The following is a 24,835-nucleotide window of genomic DNA, read 5'->3' as shown; positions in this document are numbered from 1 at the left end:
ATATATAGTTATTAAAATACATTTTTAGTCACCAAACATATTTAGAAATTGAAAGATAATACAATTAAATTCAAACAAAATATTGCAAAAAAAATTACAATCTACATTTCTATTTTTTTTTCCAATTTTTTTTGCTTCTCTTGAGTTTTCCTCTTTTTAAATTTGTATTAAATATTTTTCTATAACATAAATTTGGGTGTACTAGTTGTGGAGTGCACTTATATATATGCTAAGACATAAAGTCATAAAGTTTATGTTCTAATATAAATATATTTCTGAATGTTTATTTTGGATTTTTAAAATATATTTCAATAAAATGTATATCACAAATAAGGGTTGACTTCCGTTGGTTGAAGTTCTACTGCATTTGATTATTTAGGGTGACTTATACAGTTATTTTCAAAAAAGAACATATTTAATGAATAGCGGTATACACTATGTATTTAATACTTAAGAATACGAATAGGCGGTGAGTCCTGTGACATATTTTGAGTTTTAATATTATCGGGGTACTTTTGGCTTATTTAATGGCCTGGTTTTATTGCAAAAATCATGACTTGCAATCACAATTCTCGTCATTATTTATCCTCTTTGATTATAATCATCAATTGAATATTGCAGCTTATAATCACGAAAATAAATTACAGATTTAGGAGGATTTCTGAAGTTGTATTAGGTCAGAACAGGTCTCTCCACCATTGGTCAGAATTTAATAAAGAGGAAGAGAGACGTGGAAGGATATTGGCTGTATTGCACAATGGGCGGGGCTTTGAATTGACCGAGCGCATTTATGATTCCTCTTTTTTCAGGGAAGGATGCAGTGCTTGGATTTTACCGGATTAACTTACACACGAATTACGGATATGTCGGATCGATTACATTCAGGTATTTAATAGACCCTCGGTTATATTATTTCGCTTGTAAACACGTGACGTTGTGTTTTTAGCCTAGCCACAAGGCTAACTCGTAAGAACGTAAGGATATTTGATCTGAAAGCTTTTGGAAAGCAAAATGTTTAATTATGTTTTTAATGACGAGTTAATCAGTCTTTCTTTGATTAGGAGGTCATTTGATAATTTGGTTTCGTTTAACTGTTGGTGTCTGACAGACGCCACGTGCTCAAGGAGATCCGTAAACCACCACATCACTACTTTGATGTTCAGCTTTCGCAGTAGAATTACCATAAACTGCATTATCTTGCAGAGCTTTTTCATTCAAACGTGAACCTTTTATGGTACCCCAGAAAGTCGAGTTGGCTTCTGCTGATATTAGAGTCTGTATTTAAAATGAATGAAATTAAAAGTGAACTTTACTATGGTTGCTAACTTGCACTGTACTTTTTGTTTTGTTGAATCGTTTATGTTTTGTATAAAATCTTGTCCTTATCCCGATTTAGGCTTTTTATATATACTATTAGCCATGTTTATTTAAATATTTAGTCAAAAACACAAACAATTTAAGCATTAAAAATGCAGTTTGTCATATAAAAATCCATATCATTTTGCATTGAGGCATTAGACTATTTGCTTGCATTTAATATGTGTATAAATTGTTTTTTAAATATCAAGTAATTTGGATCTGTTAATCAAAATGTATTTTTTATTTATTTTATATTATGACCTTTAAATATCATTAAACAAGGAATCTTATAAAAGAAGCCCCCCTGAGGTCAAAATTATTGGCCATACATTCCTAAAGAGATTAAGTTTTTTTTTTTTTTTTTAGTAATCACCTGACCTTACCCAACATCAAAGCCTGTGATATTAACTTAAATGTTACTCTACACTTTTTTTCTTCACTTTCTCAGTGGTCTATGTGTAAAATATGGATTGTGAAGCAGGAGAAACCTCCACTGAGAACAGAAGCTTGGAAACTCTCAGGCGCTGGGGAAGATTTCTTTGTGGTCCACGTAATCTTGCACTCAAAAATGTGTTTACATGGTATGATGTTAAATCTTTCTTTGGATGATTAGTGTAATGTTTTTTTTTTTTTTTTTTTTTTAAGTTTGCTGGTATTTTTGGAGTAACTTCGGAATTGTGTTAACAGGCAGCTCTTCAAAACTATTGCAATGGGTCAAGCCCTGTCCATGCTGATATGTGGGACAGCAGTTACATGTCAGTATCTGGCAAAGGACGTGGAAACGCCAATGCTGCAAAGCTTTCTCAATTATTCTCTGCTGCTGCTCACCTATACTTTTGTGTTAGCCCTAAGGAGAGGTATGTTTCAGCACACTCACTACTTGTATTAGACATTTAAAAGTGAATAATATAATTTGCAGTAACATGCTTATAATTGTTCTGGTATCAAATCAAACTTAAAAACAAAGACATATTTTTATTCTACTCAAAATGTAGGATTTTAATGTCTGAATCTGTTTTTATTAATTTTAATAAATCGTGTTTTTGTAAATTAACTCTTCAATAAACAATAAAAATATTTAAGAACATTAATAAAAATTAAGTTTTCTGTTTATGAACTCTTCATTGATTAATCATAAAAGCCATACTGTGTAGTTTTCTTAAGAGTATTGCCTGAAACTAAAATATGTAATACATTAATCCACTTTTATATGTTCTATTTTAGGGGAAAATAATATTGTTCAAATTCTAAAAACAAAGTGGTGGAAGTATTTTCTGATGGCTCTTACTGATGTAGAAGCCAATTACACTGTTGTGAAGGCATATCAGTTCACTACCCTTACTAGTATACAGGTAAGAACAGTTTCTTCCTAGTTGCATATGTATATACTTTATATATAATTGTGTATTAGGTGTGTAATAGTACACAATAATTGTGATTCGGTATGTAATTTGGTTTTAGCTAGGCCACAGTTATGTATGAGCATTTATTTTTTCTAATTAAATCATTGCAAAAATATTACATTGATGTTCAAATCTAATGGGGTATATGCACATGGCCTTAGTCAGCCAGCCCCAGGGTATCCGTTTAATTGTCATTTTATACAAAATCACCGCGTTTAAGATCTGATTAAAAAAAAAAAATAAAAACAGTAAATTTTCACTGCCTGGCTGTAATATGATAAAAAGTAGCATTAAGATCAAACAAGAAACACTGCAATAAATTATATTTTTCCGCGCCATGTCTTTAAAATATGGAAATTAGGTTTTCCCCAGTATTTTCAATGCAATTTCTGCACTCACCTGCTGCTAATGATGGCGCATGCGTTTAAACAGGTTTTCATCTCTTTTTATTTTGTTCTTTTTAACACTTTTTTTCTCTTTAACAACCAAATAGATGCTTAAGTCTATTTAACTGATTAAATTTGAATTACATTACAACATCAATGCTGTAAAAGGAAATTATTAATTATGAAATTAATAAAAGTCACAAACCTTTTACTGGAAGTTCATCATTGGCTACAAAACACTAGCTGTGCATATCGCCTATTAGGATGTCTCTACTCTAATTCATTGTTTAAAAAGTTGCTTTCCTCATTTTATGACCAATTTACTTAACCTATTAGTGACATCTTAATGTATGTAGTAAAAGTAAAATGAATGAATGAAAAACTTAACAAAACTAATAAAACTAATATATCCACTAATATAGGGCAAATATTTTGCTTGTTTCTACATCAGTTCATTGTTGAACTGTATGTAATCATTTACTTAGTAACTTTCACAACTTGTTTTCATGACAGATTTAAACTGTATGCATACATTTAAGCTGGGAATAACAGATTAAGTCAAATAAAACTATACACCAAAATAGTTCAAATGTTAAGAGAAACGCACTTGTCTAAAGTTCATTTCTCTAGTCTAGTGAGCCAACAAGCTCTGAACACTGAACGACTTTTCTGAAGTAAATGCTATGTGACAATGTTTTTACAAGCTCTTTTACTGATGTCTTTTCATGGATGAAATGCTACTTAAGAAATGTTTATTTTGTGCTATAACTGAAAGTAAAGAGTTGTTCATTTGCGCTGTTGAGCTGATTATCAGTGACTGCTGATATCACACCACATTGAAGTGTTGAAACCTTTAATCAAATGTACTTAAATAGGCAAATCTTGCCTATCCCCCACAAAGCCCTATTTTGTACCAAGTCTTCATATTACTGTAGCTTTTCTGTTAATCTAATAAACTAACGGTTATGTATTGTAGCTGCTGGACTGCTTTGTGATCCCGGTTCTGATGGTACTGTCATGGATCTTCTTAAAGACTCGCTACAGGCCGTGGCATTTTGTCTCTGTGGCTGTGTGTTTGTTTGGTGTCGGAGCGATGGTAGGAGCAGATCTGCTGGCTGGGCGAGACCAAGGATCAAGTAAGTTCTTCATACTAAGAGGGCCAAGCTTGTTATACTAAGCTTTTAGTGTTTTAAGTAATCATTATCAGAAACCTGAAGTTTTTTTTTTTTATTCCTGCTACAAAAGATATCAAACAAGAGTGACTAAAGATTTTATCATGGATCGTAGAAATGTCAATCTTGCACAAAAATAGATCTTTGAGTCTCTGTTGTGTGTGTGTGTGTGTGTGTGTGTGTCTATGACTGCAGGTAGTCATGTGTTGTTGGGTGATGGACTCGTGCTGGTCAGTGCTGCTCTGTATGCAGTGTCAAATGTCTGTCAGGAATACACTGTGAAAAACCTGAGCAGGGTGGAGTACATAGGCATGATAGGGCTCTTTGGCACTCTCATCAGTGGGGTGCAAATGTAAGTTTTGTGTACACCACTTCATATTCTACTTTTATAACCGTCTTTCAATTGAAATGCTCATTCTTCATCCAGAGACACAGCCTTGCTTTTAAAAAGGTGTGCAGTATGGTATGTACATAACTATCAGTACGATTTTTTTTCTCATTATGGATGCAAACACAACACTTAGTTAAAAATTCATTATTGTGAAATCAAAATAGATCACCTACACAGGATTGCATAGATCTGGATCATGTTTTGCTTTTCTACCTTCAGTGCTGAATGTAAACTGTTACATAAAACTATTGTTTCAATAAGTACTTCTTTCCAATAAGTTTACTTTTAACTAATGTCCATGAAGAGTAATATTTTATGCATGGGAATGATTGGCAAAAAGATTGCAGATTGGTTATGTCGTGTCATGGTGTAATCAGACAGTTTTGTTTTTAATGTAAAAAAATAAAATAAAAATAGCTGATAGAATTAAGCTGCAGTCACGCTGCACTTTTCTCCACATAGACTTCCATTCATATGCATGAGAATGCATCAGACCGGAAACGCAAGCTCGCGCGACAAGTTTTGCAGTTTGCTCTGTTGGAAAGTTTAAGCTTGATGATCTCTGACCTGAAAAATCACATCTCTTGACTGCGTAAGACTAATCAAGGATCAAAACATGACCTCTGTACAGAAATTTTAAACATGAACCAATCGCTTGCTTTTTTAAATGTCTAATCATCTCGTTTAGTTCTGCCCCTTTTCGCTGTGCCATACTACAAAATGTAGGCAGATGCTAATCTACGTAGCACGTTTTCATAATCCATGCTAAATGAAAATTCAGATTTGCCATTACAGGATTAAATTACATTATAAATTGTTAACCTGCTATATTAAATGATATTATTTCACTACATTATAGTTGTTAATGAAATTAACACACATACATATATATATATATATATATATATATATATATATATATATATATATATATATAAGTTTTATTATTGAGTGCTTGGAGTGTTTGTAGGAAATCATCTGGTGCATATGGAGGGGAAAAAGTAAGCTCCCTACAGGTGCTTTTGTCAAGCACTTCCTGGTTCATTTTTGGTGTAATATCTGTAACTATCCTTTTTGTATTTTAAAGGGCTATACTTGAGTACAAAGCTATACCTGCCATCAATTGGGACTGGCAAAAATGTGAGTAACATTTTTAAATTTAAGATTAGACCCCCTTTAAACCTCCTTAATTCATAATTTCTGTTTTCCTTTTCATTAGATTAGATGGGTAAATGCCTGTATTTTTATTCTGTAGGCTTGCTCTTTTTTGCGTATACTCTGTGTATGTACGGGCTGTACAGTTTCATGCCTGTGGTGGTAAAGATGACCAGTGCCACAGCTGTAAACCTCTCTTTGCTGACCGCAGACCTCTTCAGCCTTTTCTGTGGCATCTTCCTCTTTGGCTACAAGGTGAGCAGAAAAAAAATACATTTTTAGAAAATCAATAAAATGGAAAATCCAAAGTGAAGATCACAAAATGTTCCAATATCTGTCTCACTGTCTTCTTTTTATATAATAACTGTCCAGAGGGGCTGACCTTTTTATAAATTCTTTATTTCTGCTAATAAATCTTTAGACAATTTTTAATTGATTTTCAGTTCTTTCCAAGTTTTTGAAGCACTTTCCTTTTTCTTTGAAGTTTACAGGCCTGTACATCGTGTCTCTTGTGGTGATCATGGTTGGTTTTGTCATGTTCAACGTTGTACCAACCTTCACAGCAGATCAGTCGCATGTCAATGATGATGTGGTGTATCATCTTGATTCATCTGCAAATTACCAACAAGGCGGAGACATTGTTGAAAATTGTTTACCAAAGGAAGGACAAGAGAATCCCGATAGGACATGGTCTTCACACAAAGCACCCTGCAATGGAATCTGTTCACAGACATGAAGCTCTACAATGTAGAGTACATTTTACAGATTTTTCTCTGAAGGATGTACAGGGTTTGCCAAATTAAGTATTTTGTGTTATTTGTGGATTTCAAATCCACTTCCGTGTGCCTACAGTCTATCAAACTGCATATCAATGTTAGATAAATCTGCTGAGATTTAAATTCAGCTGTTACATTTAAAAAAGCAAATATTTTGCTGAAAAAATGCAGTGTAATGACCTGTATAGTATCACCTTTAACCACCCGAGGTGCTAACATTTCAGTTCATTTTGAAGTGCTCATTAATGAGGGTATGACGCTGCGAGAGGTTTGTTTTTTGTATTAATGTTCTTAGAAACATTCTATTATGGGTGTGTATTTTAAGTTACTAAATTGAAAGGTTATAATACTTTAGGTGAAAAATACCTGTAGCTGAAATGATGGATGGTTCATATTAAACTTGTTACATTTATTATTAAACAGAATGTTTTATATGAATATGTTGTATGTATATTTTGTTTTAATGTATATTTGAAAGTGGTTTACTTTTTAAGCAGTATAGTTGCGCTAAAATTAGAACATCACATGTTATATTGTTAAGATATTATTGGCAGAACACTGCTACAGATGCAAAAGCTACCTATTTATATACCTATATAAATATTTTGACTGATTCTGTTTTTATGACTGCAGAAGTTTCAATAAATACATGTTGCAGATAATTGTTTTTAAATGTTAGAATTAACAAATACCTATAGCCCTTAATTTAAAAAAAATTAAATAAATAAAATACTGCATTTTTTCCCCCACCAAATTAGTTTGAACACTACAAACTTGAGAAAAACAACAAAATAGGTTCAAGATGCAGATCCACGTAAGGAAGAAGATAAAAAATATCAATTACCTAATAAAAAAAGCTAAAACTATTGTCTTTGCAGGGCACAGTAATGGATTAACTATAGCATTTGTTAAATTGTTTAAATTATTAACTAAAATGAATACTTGTATTTTTATGAACTAACATTAACAAAGATTAATAAAAGTATAACTTATATTTGAGTCATTTATTAACCTAAATATGGAGGTTTAATAAGGCCCCTAAGTCATCTAAACACTGGCTCTAAAAGAGTAAGATAATTTTGCCATTAAATTTCAAAAGTGGAAAAAGCAATATTTATTAAAGATAAAAGTGTAGATACAATTTTGTTCTTAATGTAGTACAGTTAGTACCAACTTCTGAGAGAGGTCTGCTGGGGTCTTTCCGCCGCCGTGCGGCAGTCAGAGCAGCGCTGCATTGCGATGCTGAGAAGCGCCCGCCCTCCCTCATTCACATGCTCATCATGGAGGAATAACAGGTACCTGCCGTACAGAGAGAGGAGGACAGGCATATTCCCATTCCCAGCGACATCTTGAAACGTATGTTCCTGTCATTTATTTATCTTTTATCAGATACTCTGATGCATTAATACCCGATACGCCTTTTTTACACAGTCATGTGTGGTGTAGAATACAGAAGAGGTCAGAATAACCCTTACCGTTAACGTTTCTGAAAAATGAACTAGTCTCGACGGTAAATATGTCCGCTTGATGTCATTATATAAGCTGGGGTATTTGACTGTATTGTAATTAATGCATATGTCGTGAAGGAATGTATAAGATATGAAATATGTGGAAGTGATATGTAGCCGTTATGTTGGTTGTAGAGCAGTTGCCCACGGCAACGTCTTTAATCCGCCTAACGCCACTGACGACCTCGAGACATCCTGGCTATTTGTATCCACGACTGCTGAATGCAGCAATATTATGATTAAATAAAGATACACTGTGGATTTGTTTTCAATTGTGTTTGTGCAGGTGGTTAGATCACCCTCGAATGTGAGTTATACTGTTGTAGGAAAGCAGATAATCGCGATGAAGCATTTTCTAAGGTGAGTATGGCTTAATTGTGACCAATCGTTTATTGCATATAAGATGAAATGTCACTGCTTCATTTACCTCCATTTTCATTTTCAAATGCACATTAAACTCATGTAGAGTATCAGTTCACGTCGCATGTTTTGTTGTGTGGCCCAATTATGTCACTGATGTGGAAACAAAAAGAGAAACAATAGATGTATTCGCCTTTTTTAAAATGAATTAATTAGATGCCAATTGTTACTTAAAACTATAACGAATAGTTTTATTTAACAAGTTAACAGAAATATTAGAATCACATTTTATTGCGTGCATCATTGCCACTGGACCAATTTTGTCATTGGAAGATAAAAAAGAGCTTTTAGGCATCCAAATATTACTTGTGTAGGCCTATACAGTTTTTTATGTTGTTTTCCCCCACACAATATAATGTGTCCTGTTTATTATTATTATTTTCTATAAACAACAATTACTATCATACATTTTTGCTTGATTTACAGAACATTTTCACAAATGTTAATTAAAATACTAAAGTACATAATGTATATCTACCGGCAATACACTTTCTATGCATATAAATTACATTTAATTTGAGTTCTCTTTTTTAATCTCAAATATATATATATATATATTATATAGTATAAAATAATCAGACATAAATATTATGTAATATACTATTGCTTATTTATTTAAAATATTTATAGCAACCTTTATAGTACCACACTTATTTTGGCAACCTGACAGATCATTATGAAAAATGAATTAAACACATCAGTGCTACTTGAAATCTGGTGAGATTACACTGGAACTCCACCAGTCTGTGGTCTTTTCAGTCCACTAACATTTACTATCAGCAATATCTCTTAAAATGTAAATAACGACCTTTTAATTAACAATCCCTTGGTGGACGAGTTGTATTGTGACTTTCAGTTATGCACTTTCTTATCAGCGACTGCTCTTAATTACATTGTTTACAATATAAGATGTACAGTATATGTGAAACAAGTAGTAGTGTTTACTCCCAATGTGCCAGTTTAGTTTTATGTATCACCCAGACCTTATAATGCAGTAACTGTCTGTTATTGAAGTGCTGAAAATGAAACTGCCTTCAAGACACGTCACTTCTGTTCAACAACCTTGATAGAAAATAACACTTTTTTTTACAAAATACAGGTCGGATCACAAATTCATTGCATGCCGATGGGGAGGAGAGTCTATCCTGTGAGCAGTAACTCTCAACGAAATCAGCAGTTGGACTCAAACAGGTTTATTTACTGTAGTGAAATAGGCCGTAAATAAAATGATTATATACAGTTATATGGGAGGATGGATGGATCCATGTATTGATTAAATTATTTTTGACATTATTCAAATGAATTATTGATTGATTAATTAAATGATAAATGTATTAATTCATTAAAATAATATCAAGAGTTTGTATTGCATGCATTATTGTCTGTGGCCTAATTATATTATTGAAAGTTAGAATCAAAACACTGTAACACCATGTCCTAACAACACGTGACGTGACAAGATTCCAGAGACAAGAAATTTGGTGGTCTGCACCAAATGTGACGTGACATGACAGAAACATTTAAATACCAGCCACTACACTCCAAATGAATTGGTAAAGACTTTTAATCTAATTAATACATATTAAACCTCTTTAACATATTAATTATAGGCTACTGAGGGACTGATCTTGTCAAAGTTATGAAGTTCCTTTTCAAACCATCTGCTAGTTATTTTATTTTTAAGATCTGAGGTAAACAGCTGCTGCTTTTACAGTAGTAGTATGGCAATAAATATCACGTAAAATGGTATTTAAACTCAAATTGGTGGCATTAAACACTGAATAAAGCACATAAATTGTACCTGAGATGATCATCTTAGTAGTATATGGTGTTGTTTTACCATCTACTATCTAAAATAGAAATTGAGCGCGTTGCCATCAAGGATGGTACATTTTATCACATGAATATATATATATATATATATATATATATATATATATATATATATATATATATATATATATATATATAAATCAGATATATTCAAATAAAAATGACTAAAATCACATCACAAGGCAGACCTAAAATACAGGAATATGAATGAATGTACTCATCCAAGTGTTGAGCAGATGCACACAGTAAACTAACAGACATAAAAACATACTGCATGATACTTGCTAAACTAGAAACCCGAGTAAAGAATATTAGGTTTACATTTATCTTTCACTTTCATCCCTCACATCATTACAGAACTGTGACCCATTTCATCACCATGGCCCACTTATCTTTGTCTAAAAACATGCTTTTTACGACAGGGATCAGACCAAGCTTTTGTAGACACCAGACCATTATAAGAGAAAAAAATAAATAAAGTGCTTTTCTCTTTGAACAGCTCGAGTAGCGTTCATGAGAAACACATGATCTGATGGTGCTCAGATATAATGTCCAAATTGAGTATGCTTTATTCTGGGACAGAATACACAGGTGTATTAGGCCTATCAGTATTGTTTTGTTCAGTGCTCTCTATATTTCTCTGGATCTTCTAGGGTACTGACCCAGTTCCTGGTGTTCCTGTACTGTAAGTGTTTGTGGCGGGGCCTAAAGTTTGTCATCCGGAAGGTGACGGGACGATGTGAGCTTCAACGCATTTGTTACAATAACAAACCTGGCGCTCGAAGGACACTCAAGATTGGTAAATACAAACAGTGATTATGGTGACACTATATTAGTATTTGTAGTCCTATATTATCAAGGGACATTTTTTAAATTCTTTAATATTTTTTTATTTCACAGAATCCTCACTCCGATGCTCTAAACATGAGGTGAGTCTTGAGATTTAGTTTTATTCCCACTGTATCTAGTTTAGTAATATTTAATGATATAATGGATATATATTTTAAAATTTAATTCAATTTAATAGTTAAAGATGTTTTGCAATGTGCTTTTGTCACTTTATTATGTATATTTCTGTAATCCATTGTCTTTTTTATTTATATTTTTATTGTATTTTTTTAAATCAAATTTTTAAATTTTTATTTTATCTGTATTCAATTAATAAAGATCTTTAATATTTTTAGTTTTAGAAGCGTTTACATGACACCTATTTGAGCTAAAACAGAAAACTTTTTTGTATTTCGACTTTGCAGATTACACATTAGCAGTGTTTTACTGGCCTGAAAACTTCTTAAAATGGCTTTCAAAAAAAGTTTGTGAATGTGTAGCTTTTAAAAAAAAAGGTGGTTATGTGTATATGTTCATTAGATGTTCAGTCTATAGCAGCGTTTCTCAATACCTTAATTCTGGTCCTCAATCCTGGTTCTCAGCCTCAATTCTGGTCCTCGACCTCAATCCTAGTCCTCAGTCGTGGTCCTAGGCATTGTTCCTTAGTCTTTTCTCCTTCATTGCCATCTACCCAAGGATGAGAAACCACTATTTTATTTCAGAACATTCATTTATGGATTTACACAATGGCACTCTTTGCAGCGTCTTACGAGAGAAACGTGAAATAATATATCTCTGTAAATAAATACATTAAAATGAGCATATCACATACTAAAATGCCATTTAAATGAAACATGCACCCTTCAATCTAAAGTCATGGCAGAATATCCTGTAGAGTTCACTTTGAAGGGCACTTGTTGTTGAATTAGGATTTCTCTGGGTCCTCAGGTTTCCCACAAAGACATGCTGTTAGTAAATTGAATAAGCTAAACTGGCCCGAGTCTATGGGTGTTTCCCAGTGTTGGGTATCGGCTGGAGGCGCATCCACTGCGTAAAACATGCTGGATAAGTTAGCGGTTTATTCAATCAGGAGTTAGTGACTCCTGATTAATAAAACGGAAAAACGAAAAGAAAATGAATAAATGAATGAAATGCTGGTCTATAAGCATGTCCGAGAACTTGACAACCAGATCGGCTCAGATTTGTGTGAATAGGGATTGTTTGATATTGTTGTCTTCTGTATGCAAAGCTTTAAAAAAAAAATCTTATAATATTTTTGAATATTAGCTATTAAATAAATTAATAATCCAGTCCTCTTGAAATCAAATAATCATGGAATCAAAAATTTAAAATTTTATAAGATTTATTTGTATTTTCAGAGCAAAACACAAGAATTTATAACAAATTATGCTGTGTTTTAAGGAAAATAGTTAAAAAATTCGTTATTTTCGGCCACAAAACAAAAAAATCCTGGAGAAACAGCTTATCTTTCTTATCAATTACCTCCATAGCTCTTGCAGTCTGCCATCAGCGTTCATCCAGATTCTGTGGAAAAGTCTATCGATGACATTATGGCCCTGAAAAAGATTAACCTCGACACCAACCCACAGTAAGACCTCATCAAGATCCTTTGACGATACAGTGTACTGTACACTTACTTTTTAAACACATTCACTGTATTTTCTGTCCTCTTCCAGGCTTGGCATTTCTCTCCAGGCTTGCCTTCTTCAGATTGTTGGTTACCGAAACCTAGTAGTGGAGGTGGAGAAGCTGCGCAGAGAGCCGTATGACTGTGAAAACCCAGCACACGAGGAGATGCTCATGAAGGTATCACTTCTCACAAAATAAGAAATAGACATTTGTAACACTGCTGAAATGTAGGCCATAACAGAACTAATCTAAAATAAGTAATAGTCTTCAGTGATACCCATCTAAAATGTCTGTCTACTCACCAGCTGTGGAAGGAACTCCGTCCCGATTCTCCTCTCTCTGGACGCATCTCAAAGCAGTGGTGTGAGATTGGTTTTCAAGGAAACGACCCCAAGACTGATTTCAGGGGCATGGGTCTCCTGGGCCTACACAACCTGCTGTGAGTGACAGATTGTGCTGAAGTGAAATAATGGCAAAAACAGTCAATCTTTGTAGTAGTTTAAACAAATATTTCAGTGAAATGTGGTTGTAACAATGTTGTATTCATGTATTAAATACATAATATACATCATCATTGAACTAATTAGAACAAAACCAGCATTCAGGTAAACTTTATCAGTGTTGCCAGATATAGCTGACCTTTTAAGCCCAAAAGCTGTCCAAAACCAGCCAAAACACACACAAAAGAAGATTAATAGATTGATTAAATTGTTATTTATTTAAATCAAATTTAACCTAGTTATTTTAACTGACATAATTTTTAACCATACAGCAACCAACACCAGCAGTCACAGAACCACAACATAATTGAAACACTGCCCCCCTCTCACCCACACACTGCACGTAATGTTAGAGTATGTTTTACTTTCGAAATGGGATATAAATTCGTCCTATTTGGCGTTTTAAATTCTTTATAACATAATTAGGTGCTGCTTGTTAATCAGACAAAGCTTCTATGTTTGTTCTTGCTATCAATTGTGAAAAAAATGATCGATAAAAGTGTCATCATAAACCGCTGTGAGTTAACTGCAGGCTTTGCATAATGCGTGTGCACGCGAAGGGGAGTCAGATTTGTCCGGGGAGTCAGATTTTAATACAACTTTTCTTCACCTCCTCTTGCGGGTGGGCTCACATGATTTGTGCTTTGCTCTGGGGTCCGTTCTTCAAACATGGACTATTAGCTGGATTTAGATATTGATAATTTTACACAATCCAGGATCGTTTCGTTCTTCAAAACTCATCTGAGACTTGTTGTGATAGCAATAGTTCCGGTAGCTCAAACCCGCTCGGGAGCAGGTTTATTTCATATAAACAGGATTATATTGGGTTAGTTCAAGCAAAGATAATACTGAAAGTATGTACCAAGTGCTGATATTTTCTTACAGTAGTTATATGCACTTGGGAAAATAGTAAATGTATATAATAAAATTTATGCAATCTGCACTTCAAAATAAAAGTACAAAGACTGCCACCTGATGGTTCAAAGAGAAAATTTATTGATATGAACATTTTAGATACAAACGCGTACATGCACAGTATTCAACTTTAAAAAAAAAGGATAATAATTTATGTAGTCATACACGTGTTTTAACCACTAATATGCCAATGATTTGATGCTTCGTAAAAGTTGCAGACACCTTAACCAATATCAAAATGCTTTTTTGATGCAAAATTAATTTATACAGTTCCTTACGTCAATTAAAAACTTAAGTAGGCCTAAGCTACTATAATAAAGAAAATCTCTAAATGTAGAACTAAATACATTGATATACATTGAAATATATGATGAATACTCTTGACACATCATAGTGTAAAGCCTGCAGCTCACAACAAATGTGGAAAGTTATTGTGTATCATATTTAACAAACTGTTTACTATGAATTTTATATAATTTTGCTCACTTGGATAATTAAATCCAATAATTAAATCCCCCACAGTCCAAAGACATGCAGTACAGGTGAATTGGTTAGGCTAAATTGTCCGTAGTGTATGAGTGTGTGTGTGGATGTTTCCCAGAGATGGGTTGCGGCTGGAAGGGCATCCGCTGCGTAAAAACTTGCTGGATAAGTTGGTGGTTCATTCCGCTGTGGAATTCACCCCGGATTAATAAAGAGACTAAGCCAACAAGAGAATGAATTAATGGATAATTCAATATTAAACAGATGATGTCAGCCAATCTGTGCATTACTGATCATGATTTCAAGAATCGATAAATCTCTCCTTCACAACACATACAGCAACTCTGATCAGTTTATCTAGACATTTTAATCTGATTCGTGAACTTGTTCGAAGAACCAAATTAGCCAGAGACCAGTTATCAAGATTAACAGATCCAGGATCCTGGATCATTTAAGTAAAGTACAAAGAACGGACCCCTGGTCACTACTAACTGAATGGGCTTTGTTGTATAAGTTGCATATAAAATTTGTTTCAAAACCGCCCAAATTTTACCTAAATTTTACCGCCCATACTTAACCTACATGATGCAAAATATATTTTTAATTACACAAAACTTGTTTCTATTAGTTAATTTATGTTAGCATGTTGCTAACTACCACACCAATATTCTAAAAACATTAAGTCTGTGTGATATCAAAATGAACAATGTTAATTTTTTCTAGCTCACATGAACAATTATTCAACAATGAAGTTAAGTAACTATTAGTTTGCTACAAATGTATGATCCGCAAAAAGACAGCCCGTCCCCTACTCAATGTACTGTACCATTTCAGTTGTAATTACATAAACATACTGAAATTAAAAGTCTCAACAACCTTTGATTCTTGCAGACTTTAACATACTTGAGGTGAAATATATTTCATTCACAGTTAGCTTGTTTTTAGTAGTCAGCATATAATTTTCCTTTTGCTAACGAACCAATAATCTAAATGCATTTCATACTATACATAATAACATACATGAGGTCAAATTTATTTTTGTAGTATACTTGAAGTAGTTTTATTGATTAGCAATAGATTTTCACATAGCCATGCTTTTTTTGTTTGTTTTTTGCAGGTATTTTGCAGAGCACGACAAAGCCACTGCTCTTCAAGTTCTTCATGACTCCTTGCAGCCCAAACACAGGTCAGGCTCATTTACAGTACATTGTTTTATCCCTCGAAAAAGCCCGCTAAATTTAACTAATGCACTTTAAGACGCCATTAAGCTTTAAATGCATGAGCAAAAAAGGGGTTTTTGTCATTGAAGCTTTTTATCAGTGTGTTATTTTATGTTGTGTGTGTGCACACCATGCATATTTAAAAAAAAAAAGATTTTTTTCATGCCATGTAATATCACACCTTCAGCATGCTTTCTCACCATAAAACACATCACACACCCACACATTCCTTTTTTTCTGTTCCTGCTTCTGCTTTATTCCCATCATCACTGTCATGCACAGGGACGTTTCCAAAGAAGAAGCCAGGTACATTTTTTCCTCTCTCAGTAAAAAAACTCATTTGATCATTTTGCCTCAGTCTAATGGCTATTTTTTGTTGTTGTTGTTTTTTAAATATCCAACCTCACCTCACTCTAAACACAAGGCATTTTGCTCCATTGTAACGTTGGTTAGTAGCTGCGAATGCTTTCTCTTTCTTTCCAGTGTGTAATTGTTGTCGTTTATTCAGTAGTTGGCTGCATTATATTCAGTTTAAGATCAGGATTAAGTGGACATGTTATAACATTTTGGCTTTTCGTACAGCAAAATGAGCAAAGCTGAATGGGAAAAGAAGAAATTCGACAAAGCGATCGGGTGAGTTCAGAAAATTGCAAACTATTGTGCATACTCACATTGAGGTCCTGTTTACACCTGCTATTAAAGTGATAGTTCACTCAAAAAAATTCTGTCATCATTTACTCTCTCTGCACTTATTTCAAACCTGTTTGAGTTTCTTGCTTCTGCTGAACACAAAAGACGATATTTTGAAGAATTTTGGAAACCAGAAACCATTGACTTGCATAGTAATAATTTGTGTGTTATGGATATGAATTGCTGCTAGTTTCCCAAGTATCTTCTTCTGTGTTTAATTGAAAAAAGAAACTCAGTTGGTTTTGGAAGGATATTCCCAACCACGCCCCCCTTACCATTAGTTTGGTATGAGAAAATGATGTGCAAAAAGAAAGCTCCATCCCCTACAGTTTGAAGTTCATCAACATACGGCGATAAAAGCATTAGCAATTTCTAGTTCACATAGACTTTAAAGGTCTGATCACCTTAGCAACACATAGCAACAAAATAAAAAAAAGACTGTAGAATTGCATATTCCAAAATGGAGACCAGTTCTTAAAGTTAGCATAAAGCGGAAATTAAGTTAGTTTTTTTTCCCTCTATTATGACTTACATCTATTTGAAATAGATAAAAAGTAGATCGATGCATGATTTCATCCTTTGAGAACTGATTGGATTGTTGAAGGATTGCAGGTTGGAGGTTGCTTAGTGTGCGAATTATACATCGACGATCAGGGGGGGTCAACTTTTTTTAGTAGTAGTTTGGTATTACATGCTTCAGTAAATCAAATTTATGAATGTATTTAAATTACATCTAATTATTAATAAAATGTATACGTTTTCAGTGTTTTGAGGGATATTTAGTGACTATTTTAGAGGTTACTGTAGGTCAAACTATACAAATGATGTGTTTTTTAGGCTACATGCAGATATAAGCACCTATTTTACCAGAAACATGTTTTGTGAATACTTAAGATGTCTATCGGTGCTCTAGAACGTCCAGTGTCAGACTGTTGAATGCTATTTTTCCTAGGATTGGTTTTGCATTCTCAATGGTATAAACTGTAATAGTGGGGGTCAAATGTATATTTATATTATACATTTTTAATGATTAATTTTTAACATATAGACCAGAGATCAGAGAAAGCTATTTCTTACTATTAAAGGGCTGATCCCCTCCATACATCTTGTTTTGATGTCATTCAACGGAAATCAAGCGTTAATTAGGCAGTTTAATTGATGAATGGATGAAAACAGAGCAGAAACGAGTTTGTGCTGATAGCCCCACCCAAAAGGCCTTCCACGTGACCAGAAGTAAAGAAAACTAATTTCAAGGGGGGTGAGAAAACAATATATTTGATTAAAGATTCTGAGGGTGAATGAATTTTTACAAAATAATAAAGTGCACAGACACATGATTAAAACAAGCACTCCTATATACATCTAAAGAGTACATTTTTTCTTTAAATGTGAATGTTTGTGCAGTGTGTGCGTATTCATCACTCACTGTGTGAACTTGTGTGAACTCTGCTTTTGCGGCTGCGCTGATGTTTTGTGTGAGGATTTGAATCAGGCTCTTCTGCTTGTCATGAGCTTTCAGGATGCATTAGCTCTGATGTGTAGCATGAAGCCTGTTAAATCACTGCACACACACACATGCGCACACACACACATACTTAGACAAACACTGGCTGAGTCTTAGGATTTTATAATATTTATTTACACTAAACAAGTGTGTTTTGTGCTGACCCTCATCTTTTGTGGCGCAGATACTCTTTTGCTATAGTTGGCATAAACATCACAGATCTGGCCTATTCCCTGCTGGTGAGCGGAGCTCTGAAGACTCATCTGTATAATGTGGCACCAGAGATGCCAAGCCTAGTGCACTTCCAACAGACCTTCTGTGAGTACTAATCATAATGTCGCCATTGTACTTGTTGTGAGAAAAGCTTTGTCTAAAAGATTTATGAAGAAACAAAACAAAACTATTACATAATTAGATATATAAAAATATATATACAATTAAAGGGATTAAAACTAAAAAATTTCCACACTTGCCAATTGCTGGTGACTTTTGAAACTTGTAAACATAACAGCCATTAAAAATGGACGTTATGTGCATTATTAATGTAATTTAATAATTATAGAAATTAAATAGTTATAAAAAAATTGTAAAAAAAATTATTGTAGTTTATATTTATATGTATTTATTTTACTTTACTTATTTTATATTTATTCTGTTAATATAGCAATAATAATAATATGAATTATTTTGTAAACATTAAATATATAATTGTATACATTATATTAATATGCACTCACCGGCCTTTTTATTAGGTTCACTTTACTAGTACTGGGTTGGATGCCCTTTTGCATTCAGAATTGCCTTAATCCTTCGTGGCATAGATTCAGCAAGATACTGGAAATATTCCTCAGAGATTTTGGTCCAAATTGACATGATATCATCACACAGTTGCTGCTGATACAAATCTCCTATTCCACCACATCCCAAAGGTGCTCTATTGGATTAACATCTGGTGATTGTGAAGGCTATTTGATTACAGTGAACTCATTGTCACATTTAAGAGACCAGTCTGAGATGATTTGTGCTTTATGACATGGCGCCTTATCCTGCTGGAATCAGCTATCAGAAGATGGGTACACTGTAGTCATAAAGGGATGGACATGGTCAGCAACAATACTCAGGTAGACTGTTGTTGACACAATGCTCAATTGCTAATAATCAGCCCAAAGTGTGCCAAGAAAACACCCCCCACAAGATTACACCACCACCAGGAGCCTGAACTGTTAATACAAGTCAGGATGGATTCATGCTTTCATGTTGTTGATGCTAAATTCTGACCCTGCCATCCGAATGTTGCAGCAGAATTCAAGACTCCTCAGACCACAAAAATCCTGGTAGAGCAGCAGTTTCTGAAATACTCAGGCCAGCCCTTCTGCGCTAACAACCATGCCATGTTCAAAGTCACTTAAAACCCCTTTCTTCTCCATTCTGATGCTCAGTTTAAACTGCAGCAGATCGTCTTGACCATGTCTACATGCCTAAATGCATTGGGTTGCTGCCATGTGATTGGCTGATTAGAAATTTGCATTAACGAGCCGTTAGACAGGTGTACATAGTAAAGTGGCTGGTAAGAGTTTAAATTTTAAATATATTGACAAACATTTTATGACAATGAATAATTTGTTTTTAGTATTTATTTCTAGTATATTTATTATTTGTTTATGAATTAATTTAAAAAATAAAAGAATTATTGAAAGATTATCTGTCTGTCTGTCTATCTATCTATCAGGTTATCTGATGCAGGAGTTTCACAGGTTTTGGATGGAGGAAGACCCATGTGACATCATGGAGTTCAATCGTGTGCGCACCAAGTTCTACAAGCGCGTCCTGAAGCAGCTGAAGAACCCTGACATGGCACTGTGCCCTCACTTCACTGCCTCTGACCTTCACCTGGTCAACCTGTAGCTTCTCATTCATCCATCCATAAAAAACCCATGTCTCATTCACCACACATCCTCACTCCAGCGTCTCCTGAAGATCACCAGCACTGATGCTCGAGACCATGTTGATTGTACGTGCGCATGGCAAAAGTGCACCATCTTTCACAGCGATTGTGATATTTACAGCTACTGTACGCTGAAGTGTCCATCAGCATCTGAATGTGGACCCGAGGGCTCCCTATCCACCAGTAGGTAGAGCTGTCGGTACACATTAGGCTTCAGGCACAGAGAGTTTGTACTGCACTGATACCAGGCACACCTAGAAACAGGTGGTCCATCTTTGTATACAGTATCATGTACTTTCAGAGCTGTTATATAAAGGATAATCTTTAGTCCTTGTGAATCTGTTAAAGGAATATTCAAGATTCAGTCAAAGTTAAAGGGGTAGTTCACCCAAAACTGAAAACCTTTAGGAGTTTCTTTATTCACAACACAAAAGAAGATATTTTTAAATTGTATGTGCATTTTGTAATATCGCATACATAATGCTTAATGGAAATGCCAAGATGCGCATGCAGTTTGAAAATTTGCATAAAAATGTATGTGCACAACTGACTAGGATAAAGGTTTTATTTGATAAAACAAAATGCATTGTATTATGATGTGCATAAATTACGATGGAACACATTTAATGAATAATATCCATCAGTCGCATCAAAAAATGTCATTTGATTTTGTTTTAACAGAAAAATAAGCTCGATGGGACGCATTAATGTAAAAACTAGCAGACCGACCACATTGCATAACATCTAAAATGTTGTTTTGGTCGTTAGAAAAATCCCTCAGCCAAAGTCTGTCATCAAAGTGGTTAAATATTATTACCTTCAGAACTGTCTTGGGTGTTTGTGCCTACAAAATCTACTGTTCTTTAGGTTGTTTTTCGTCTTGACCTTTCGAGTCGCAAGTTATTTAATATGTATGAAAAAGTCCTACAGTGGCTTCTCTTAGTAAAGTTTTATAAACAAATTTCGAGAGGAGCACGTCATATGATTGATCGCGGCTGGTCTCTTATTTGCAATCATTGATAAACCAATCAGATTAATCCTAATCTACAATAAATAGCCCATTTAACCCTCCTTCCCTTCGTTTTTGAAGAATCGCACTGTTGACCCCATCTCCCAAGTGTGAACTCTTGAAATGCAGCAAATTCCAGTTTCTTTTTTATATTTGGTGCCAAATTATCAGGAAGCTACAATATTATTGTCTTTGACTCGATGAGTTGAATCTTTGCAAATCTTATTCGCAATTTTTTATGTGCTATCCTAGTTTTGGGCATTAGTTTATTTTGCATTTAGAAACCTAGCTATTGACAACCATTGTAGGAAAAACAAACACTGTGGAAGTTAATGGTTACAGTTTTCCAGCTTTCCTAAAAATATCTTCATTCGTGTAAAAACAGAAAAAAGAGAGAATAACAGGTTTGTAACAGCATAAAGGGTGAGTAAACAGAATGTTCAGTTTTGGGTGAACTGTCCCTTAAAAAAACAACTGTAAAATAACTTCGCAGCCTGCTTTGCTCATATTTACCAAGGGTGCCAATATTAGTGGAGAGCGCAGTAGACATGCCATGATGGTATACACTTAGAAATGGGAGAAACTATTGCGCAACATGATACCATATGCCCTGCCTTCTAAATAGAATAAAGAGCCAATCATCGATTGGTGAAGTGATTGTGTCACTTCTGCTGCCAATGGGAGCTTTGGTTCAAAAAGAATCCTGAGATTTGCGTTTAGGGTTATGCACACTGGCTAGACCAAGTTGGTCTGAGCCATTTGAGCATAACAAACAATTAAGGCAGTTCGTGCCAGATTTTATAGCCAATTTTATAAGATCAGATGTGTAATTGTAATTTTGTCAAGTAGTTACTGGGATTTCACTAGTCCTCCTGTTGTAATAGGGGGCTTGGGCTTGTATGACTGTAATCAAGTGCATTAGTATCATATACTTTTTCAGCATCTCTGCTTCTGGAGGTATTTTTCCTGTTCGTTTTTGCCCATATGGATTTTAGAATGCATGTTTTAGAATGTTAAAACCAGCCAGCTACAAGGTGATTCACTACAGACGTTTTTGAAAGCCTGACAGAAAAAGACTAAAGTAAGACTTTAATATTATTGCGAAGGACACAATCAAATAATCAACAGATAAATATAAAACTATTGATTTAAAGTTGTTGGTTGTATCTATAGAAGCAGTGTATTTTGCAATATACAAATATTATGGAGACAGTTATGGGCTGTATAGGAAGAGCAGAGCTAAAGTTTAAAATACATATCTATATTTTTTCACGCACCTCTGATTTTGAAATTGAAAACTTTTCAACTCTCTGATTGGTCGAATTTTCAATGGCATTATGGGTAATGAGGTTTTGTCCCCTGTGATTGTCTGAATTGATTTAAAAATAATATGAATGAGCTCAAAGTTATTGAGAAAACGAATGAGTTTTTACTTACTGAACCCAACCTGCTGCATTATGCAATTGACAGATGCTGTCAATGGTGTCTAATTTGCATTGAACCTGGAATAATCCTTTGAACAGAAATGATTTCCGCTTGCTGTATTTACATTTCATTCACCATTCTCATCACCCTCAATCCCATTCAGTCAATTACTATTACGTGTTGCCAAGAAGCAGAGCTTAAAATCAAATATTCACTTGCCAAATACGGTAGGATAATGTGTGTTTTGTGAATGTTCTCATGCAGAGCACATGATTGTTTTACAAATGTAATAGTGTTGATGTAAAATATGTGGAATGTTCTTTTTTTTTTTTTTTTCTTCAGTTCTTGCACCAAAGCAATAAGTGACGTTTAGAACACCAAGTAGAACAGTTTCTTCTGCACATGTGGTGCCTCTTTTGTGTGAATTAAACACTAATTAGCAGAATTAATGTAGAAATCTAAAGTTCAGCCTTCGGTGTGAGTATTTCAGGCTTTCTTTGGTCTCCTCTGCAGTTCTTTCACTTTTTCACTCTTCACTATCGCATGTTGCTCTTATTTTTGTTTCAGTTTGACCATGAACCCTTTAAATCGATGGACAGTCACAGGGTTTGCATGACAATTTTGTTTTTTCCGCTTGCAAAAATTGTGTTAAAAGAATGTGACTTAATTCTAATGTTGCTAATCTGTGCAATGAATGTCTACACTACCGGCGGTGTTGAGCAGCTTCTTTGAAATAGTTTTTTGGTTGAACTGTGTTTTCACATGATTTTTAAAATGTGTGACGTGTTGTTTATTTTCCATTGAAGCATTTTTACTGAAGCACTTGCTGTACATAAAGCCTTAGAGGTGGAATACATGCAAACATTATTAAAGCTTATCATTATGCATGGCTGAATGGTTATGTGTGTGTGTTTTCTTTATAAACAACTTTGCTGTAAAACTACAGGGTGCTTTTTGAATGATCAGGAAATCATTGATTTGAGTTGTTGTTTTTACATTCAAGCCCATAATAAAAGGCGGCATGAGATTTTAAATTATGTAGACTATGAAGTTAAAAGATATAATTGGTGTTATTTGAAAACTTTAATTGATTTTTTAAACTACTGGGTAAACAGGCTTCATGATAATAATAATAATAAAAAGATTAGCTTTTCGCTATATATTTGTCTTCAGTATCTTGCGTTGCATTCTTTCACTGAAAAGAGTAACAAACCATGCTGTTTTAAGCTAAATGTTGTGATTATTGGCAACAACTTGTAAAATAGATCTGAAGTAATACAATATTCAATTCAAGATGGAAAAATAACAATGAAATTAAAAATGTTACCTTGGCAATTAATGAAAATAAGTTTACAACCAAAGTCGCATAAAAAATAAATGAAATAAAACGAAATGATAAGTAACGGAGGACAAATGCATAGAAACTTTAAGTATTGTAAATAAAACTAATGTCAAATAAAGCTAACAATATGACAGCAAATAAATATAACATTACAGATATTTACAATTTTTTTGTTTCCCTGCCAAATAAGTAGGCTAAGTAAATTAAACCTGCATTAAAAATGTAATCAAACTATAATAAATAATGAAAACCGTAAACTTCAAAATCAAAAAAAAAAAAAAGTCACTGGCATCTAACTGAAATACCTTTAGAAGTTAATTTACCCAAATTAAATAAAAAATGTATATGAACAAATAAATGAATGATATGTGGCAAAAGTGCATATCACATATCGTGTTAAAAATGTCACATAAAATAAGTGATTTTTTTTTTACAACAAATAAATTTACAGAAAAACTTGACAAAAATTGGCGAGTACTGAAATACATATTTAAGACTACAGTTACTAAGATATCTAAATGTCTGAATGAATATATGGCAAATATATAACAAAAGTGCAGATTTGTAAAAATGTATAGAAATAATTGAAACTAATTTTAACTAATTTAATTTTTTTAATTGAGTAATAATAAAATGGCCCACTTTATTAAATGGTTAACCGTGTTTTTATTATTTTAAATATTGACTGTTAAAATTATTTAAAGAATGACGGTTTTAAATAATGGTTTACTGTACACACACAGCATTGCTGGTTTACCAAAAAAAAAAAAATAAATAAAATAAATAAAATAAAATAAAATAAATCAAACAAACATAAATCTGCTGCACCAATAGATTTTGGTTTTATTGTAAAAAAAAAAAAAAAACAACAACAACAACAACAGAAAAACCTGTTAAATTAGAATCTGAAATATTTTAGGG

The 24,835-nt window shown here is 33.6% G+C and overlaps 3 protein-coding genes and 1 long non-coding RNA gene across 9 annotated transcripts in view; 3 read left to right on the top strand and 1 right to left on the bottom strand.

Moving 5' to 3' along the window:
* Nucleotides 1-24,835, top strand: part of LOC147838831 (odorant receptor 131-2-like) — a 1,093,102-nt gene that overhangs the window by 531,473 nt on the left and 536,794 nt on the right. The gene's annotated exons all lie outside the window — the stretch shown is intronic.
* Nucleotides 815-7,445, top strand: slc35f2 (solute carrier family 35 member F2). The gene is made up of 9 exons (NM_001076556.2): nt 815-885; nt 1,808-1,940; nt 2,047-2,216; nt 2,584-2,711; nt 4,125-4,284; nt 4,516-4,672; nt 5,799-5,851; nt 5,967-6,121; nt 6,351-7,445. The coding sequence occupies exons 2-9, from the start codon at nt 1,825-1,827 to the stop codon at nt 6,600-6,602; spliced, it is 1,191 nt and encodes a 396-aa protein (NP_001070024.2). The 5' UTR covers nt 815-885; nt 1,808-1,824; the 3' UTR covers nt 6,603-7,445.
* LOC141379864 (uncharacterized) lies at nt 6,348-8,363 on the bottom strand. Its single transcript, XR_015520319.1, has 2 exons — nt 8,118-8,363; nt 6,348-7,941 (listed from the first exon to the last, which is right to left on the bottom strand). It is a non-coding gene; the product is annotated as an uncharacterized LOC141379864 (long non-coding RNA).
* Nucleotides 7,875-23,467, top strand: elmod1 (ELMO/CED-12 domain containing 1). Of its 5 annotated transcripts, XR_015519717.1 has the most exons (14): nt 7,908-7,998; nt 8,437-8,510; nt 9,670-9,761; nt 11,057-11,202; nt 11,304-11,332; nt 12,743-12,840; nt 12,929-13,058; nt 13,187-13,320; nt 15,897-15,965; nt 16,282-16,305; nt 16,424-16,447; nt 16,582-16,632; nt 18,378-18,511; nt 19,923-23,467. XR_015519717.1 is itself a non-coding variant. In XM_087300336.1 (13 exons), the coding sequence occupies exons 3-13, from the start codon at nt 9,691-9,693 to the stop codon at nt 20,096-20,098; spliced, it is 1,062 nt and encodes a 353-aa protein (XP_087156462.1). In that variant the 5' UTR covers nt 7,908-7,998; nt 8,437-8,510; nt 9,670-9,690; the 3' UTR covers nt 20,099-23,467.

This window comes from Danio rerio, chromosome 21 (genome assembly GCF_052040795.2).
Source record: "Danio rerio strain M-AB ecotype USA chromosome 21, GRCz13ab, whole genome shotgun sequence".
NCBI lineage: Eukaryota > Metazoa > Chordata > Actinopteri > Cypriniformes > Danionidae > Danio > Danio rerio.
This window is presented reverse-complemented; position numbering and strand designations above follow the sequence as displayed.

What these genes read in the sequence shown, in the direction of transcription:
- slc35f2 (NM_001076556.2), top strand. Translation starts at nt 1,825, where the DNA reads ATGGATTGTGAAGCAGGAGAAACCTCCACTGAGAACAGAAGCTTGGAA. An exon ending in TGGGCGAGACCAAGGATCAA is followed by an intron (nt 4,285 to 4,515) that starts GTAAGTTCTTCA and finishes CTATGACTGCAG; the next exon opens with GTAGTCATGTGTTGTTGGGT. An exon ending in TCTTCCTCTTTGGCTACAAG is followed by an intron (nt 6,122 to 6,350) that starts GTGAGCAGAAAA and finishes TTTTCTTTGAAG; the next exon opens with TTTACAGGCCTGTACATCGT.
- elmod1 (XM_087300336.1), top strand. Translation starts at nt 9,691, where the DNA reads ATGCCGATGGGGAGGAGAGTCTATCCTGTGAGCAGTAACTCTCAACGA. An exon ending in TCGAAGGACACTCAAGATTG is followed by an intron (nt 11,203 to 11,303) that starts GTAAATACAAAC and finishes TTTATTTCACAG; the next exon opens with AATCCTCACTCCGATGCTCT. An exon ending in GTTTCCAAAGAAGAAGCCAG is followed by an intron (nt 16,306 to 16,581) that starts GTACATTTTTTC and finishes CTTTTCGTACAG; the next exon opens with CAAAATGAGCAAAGCTGAAT.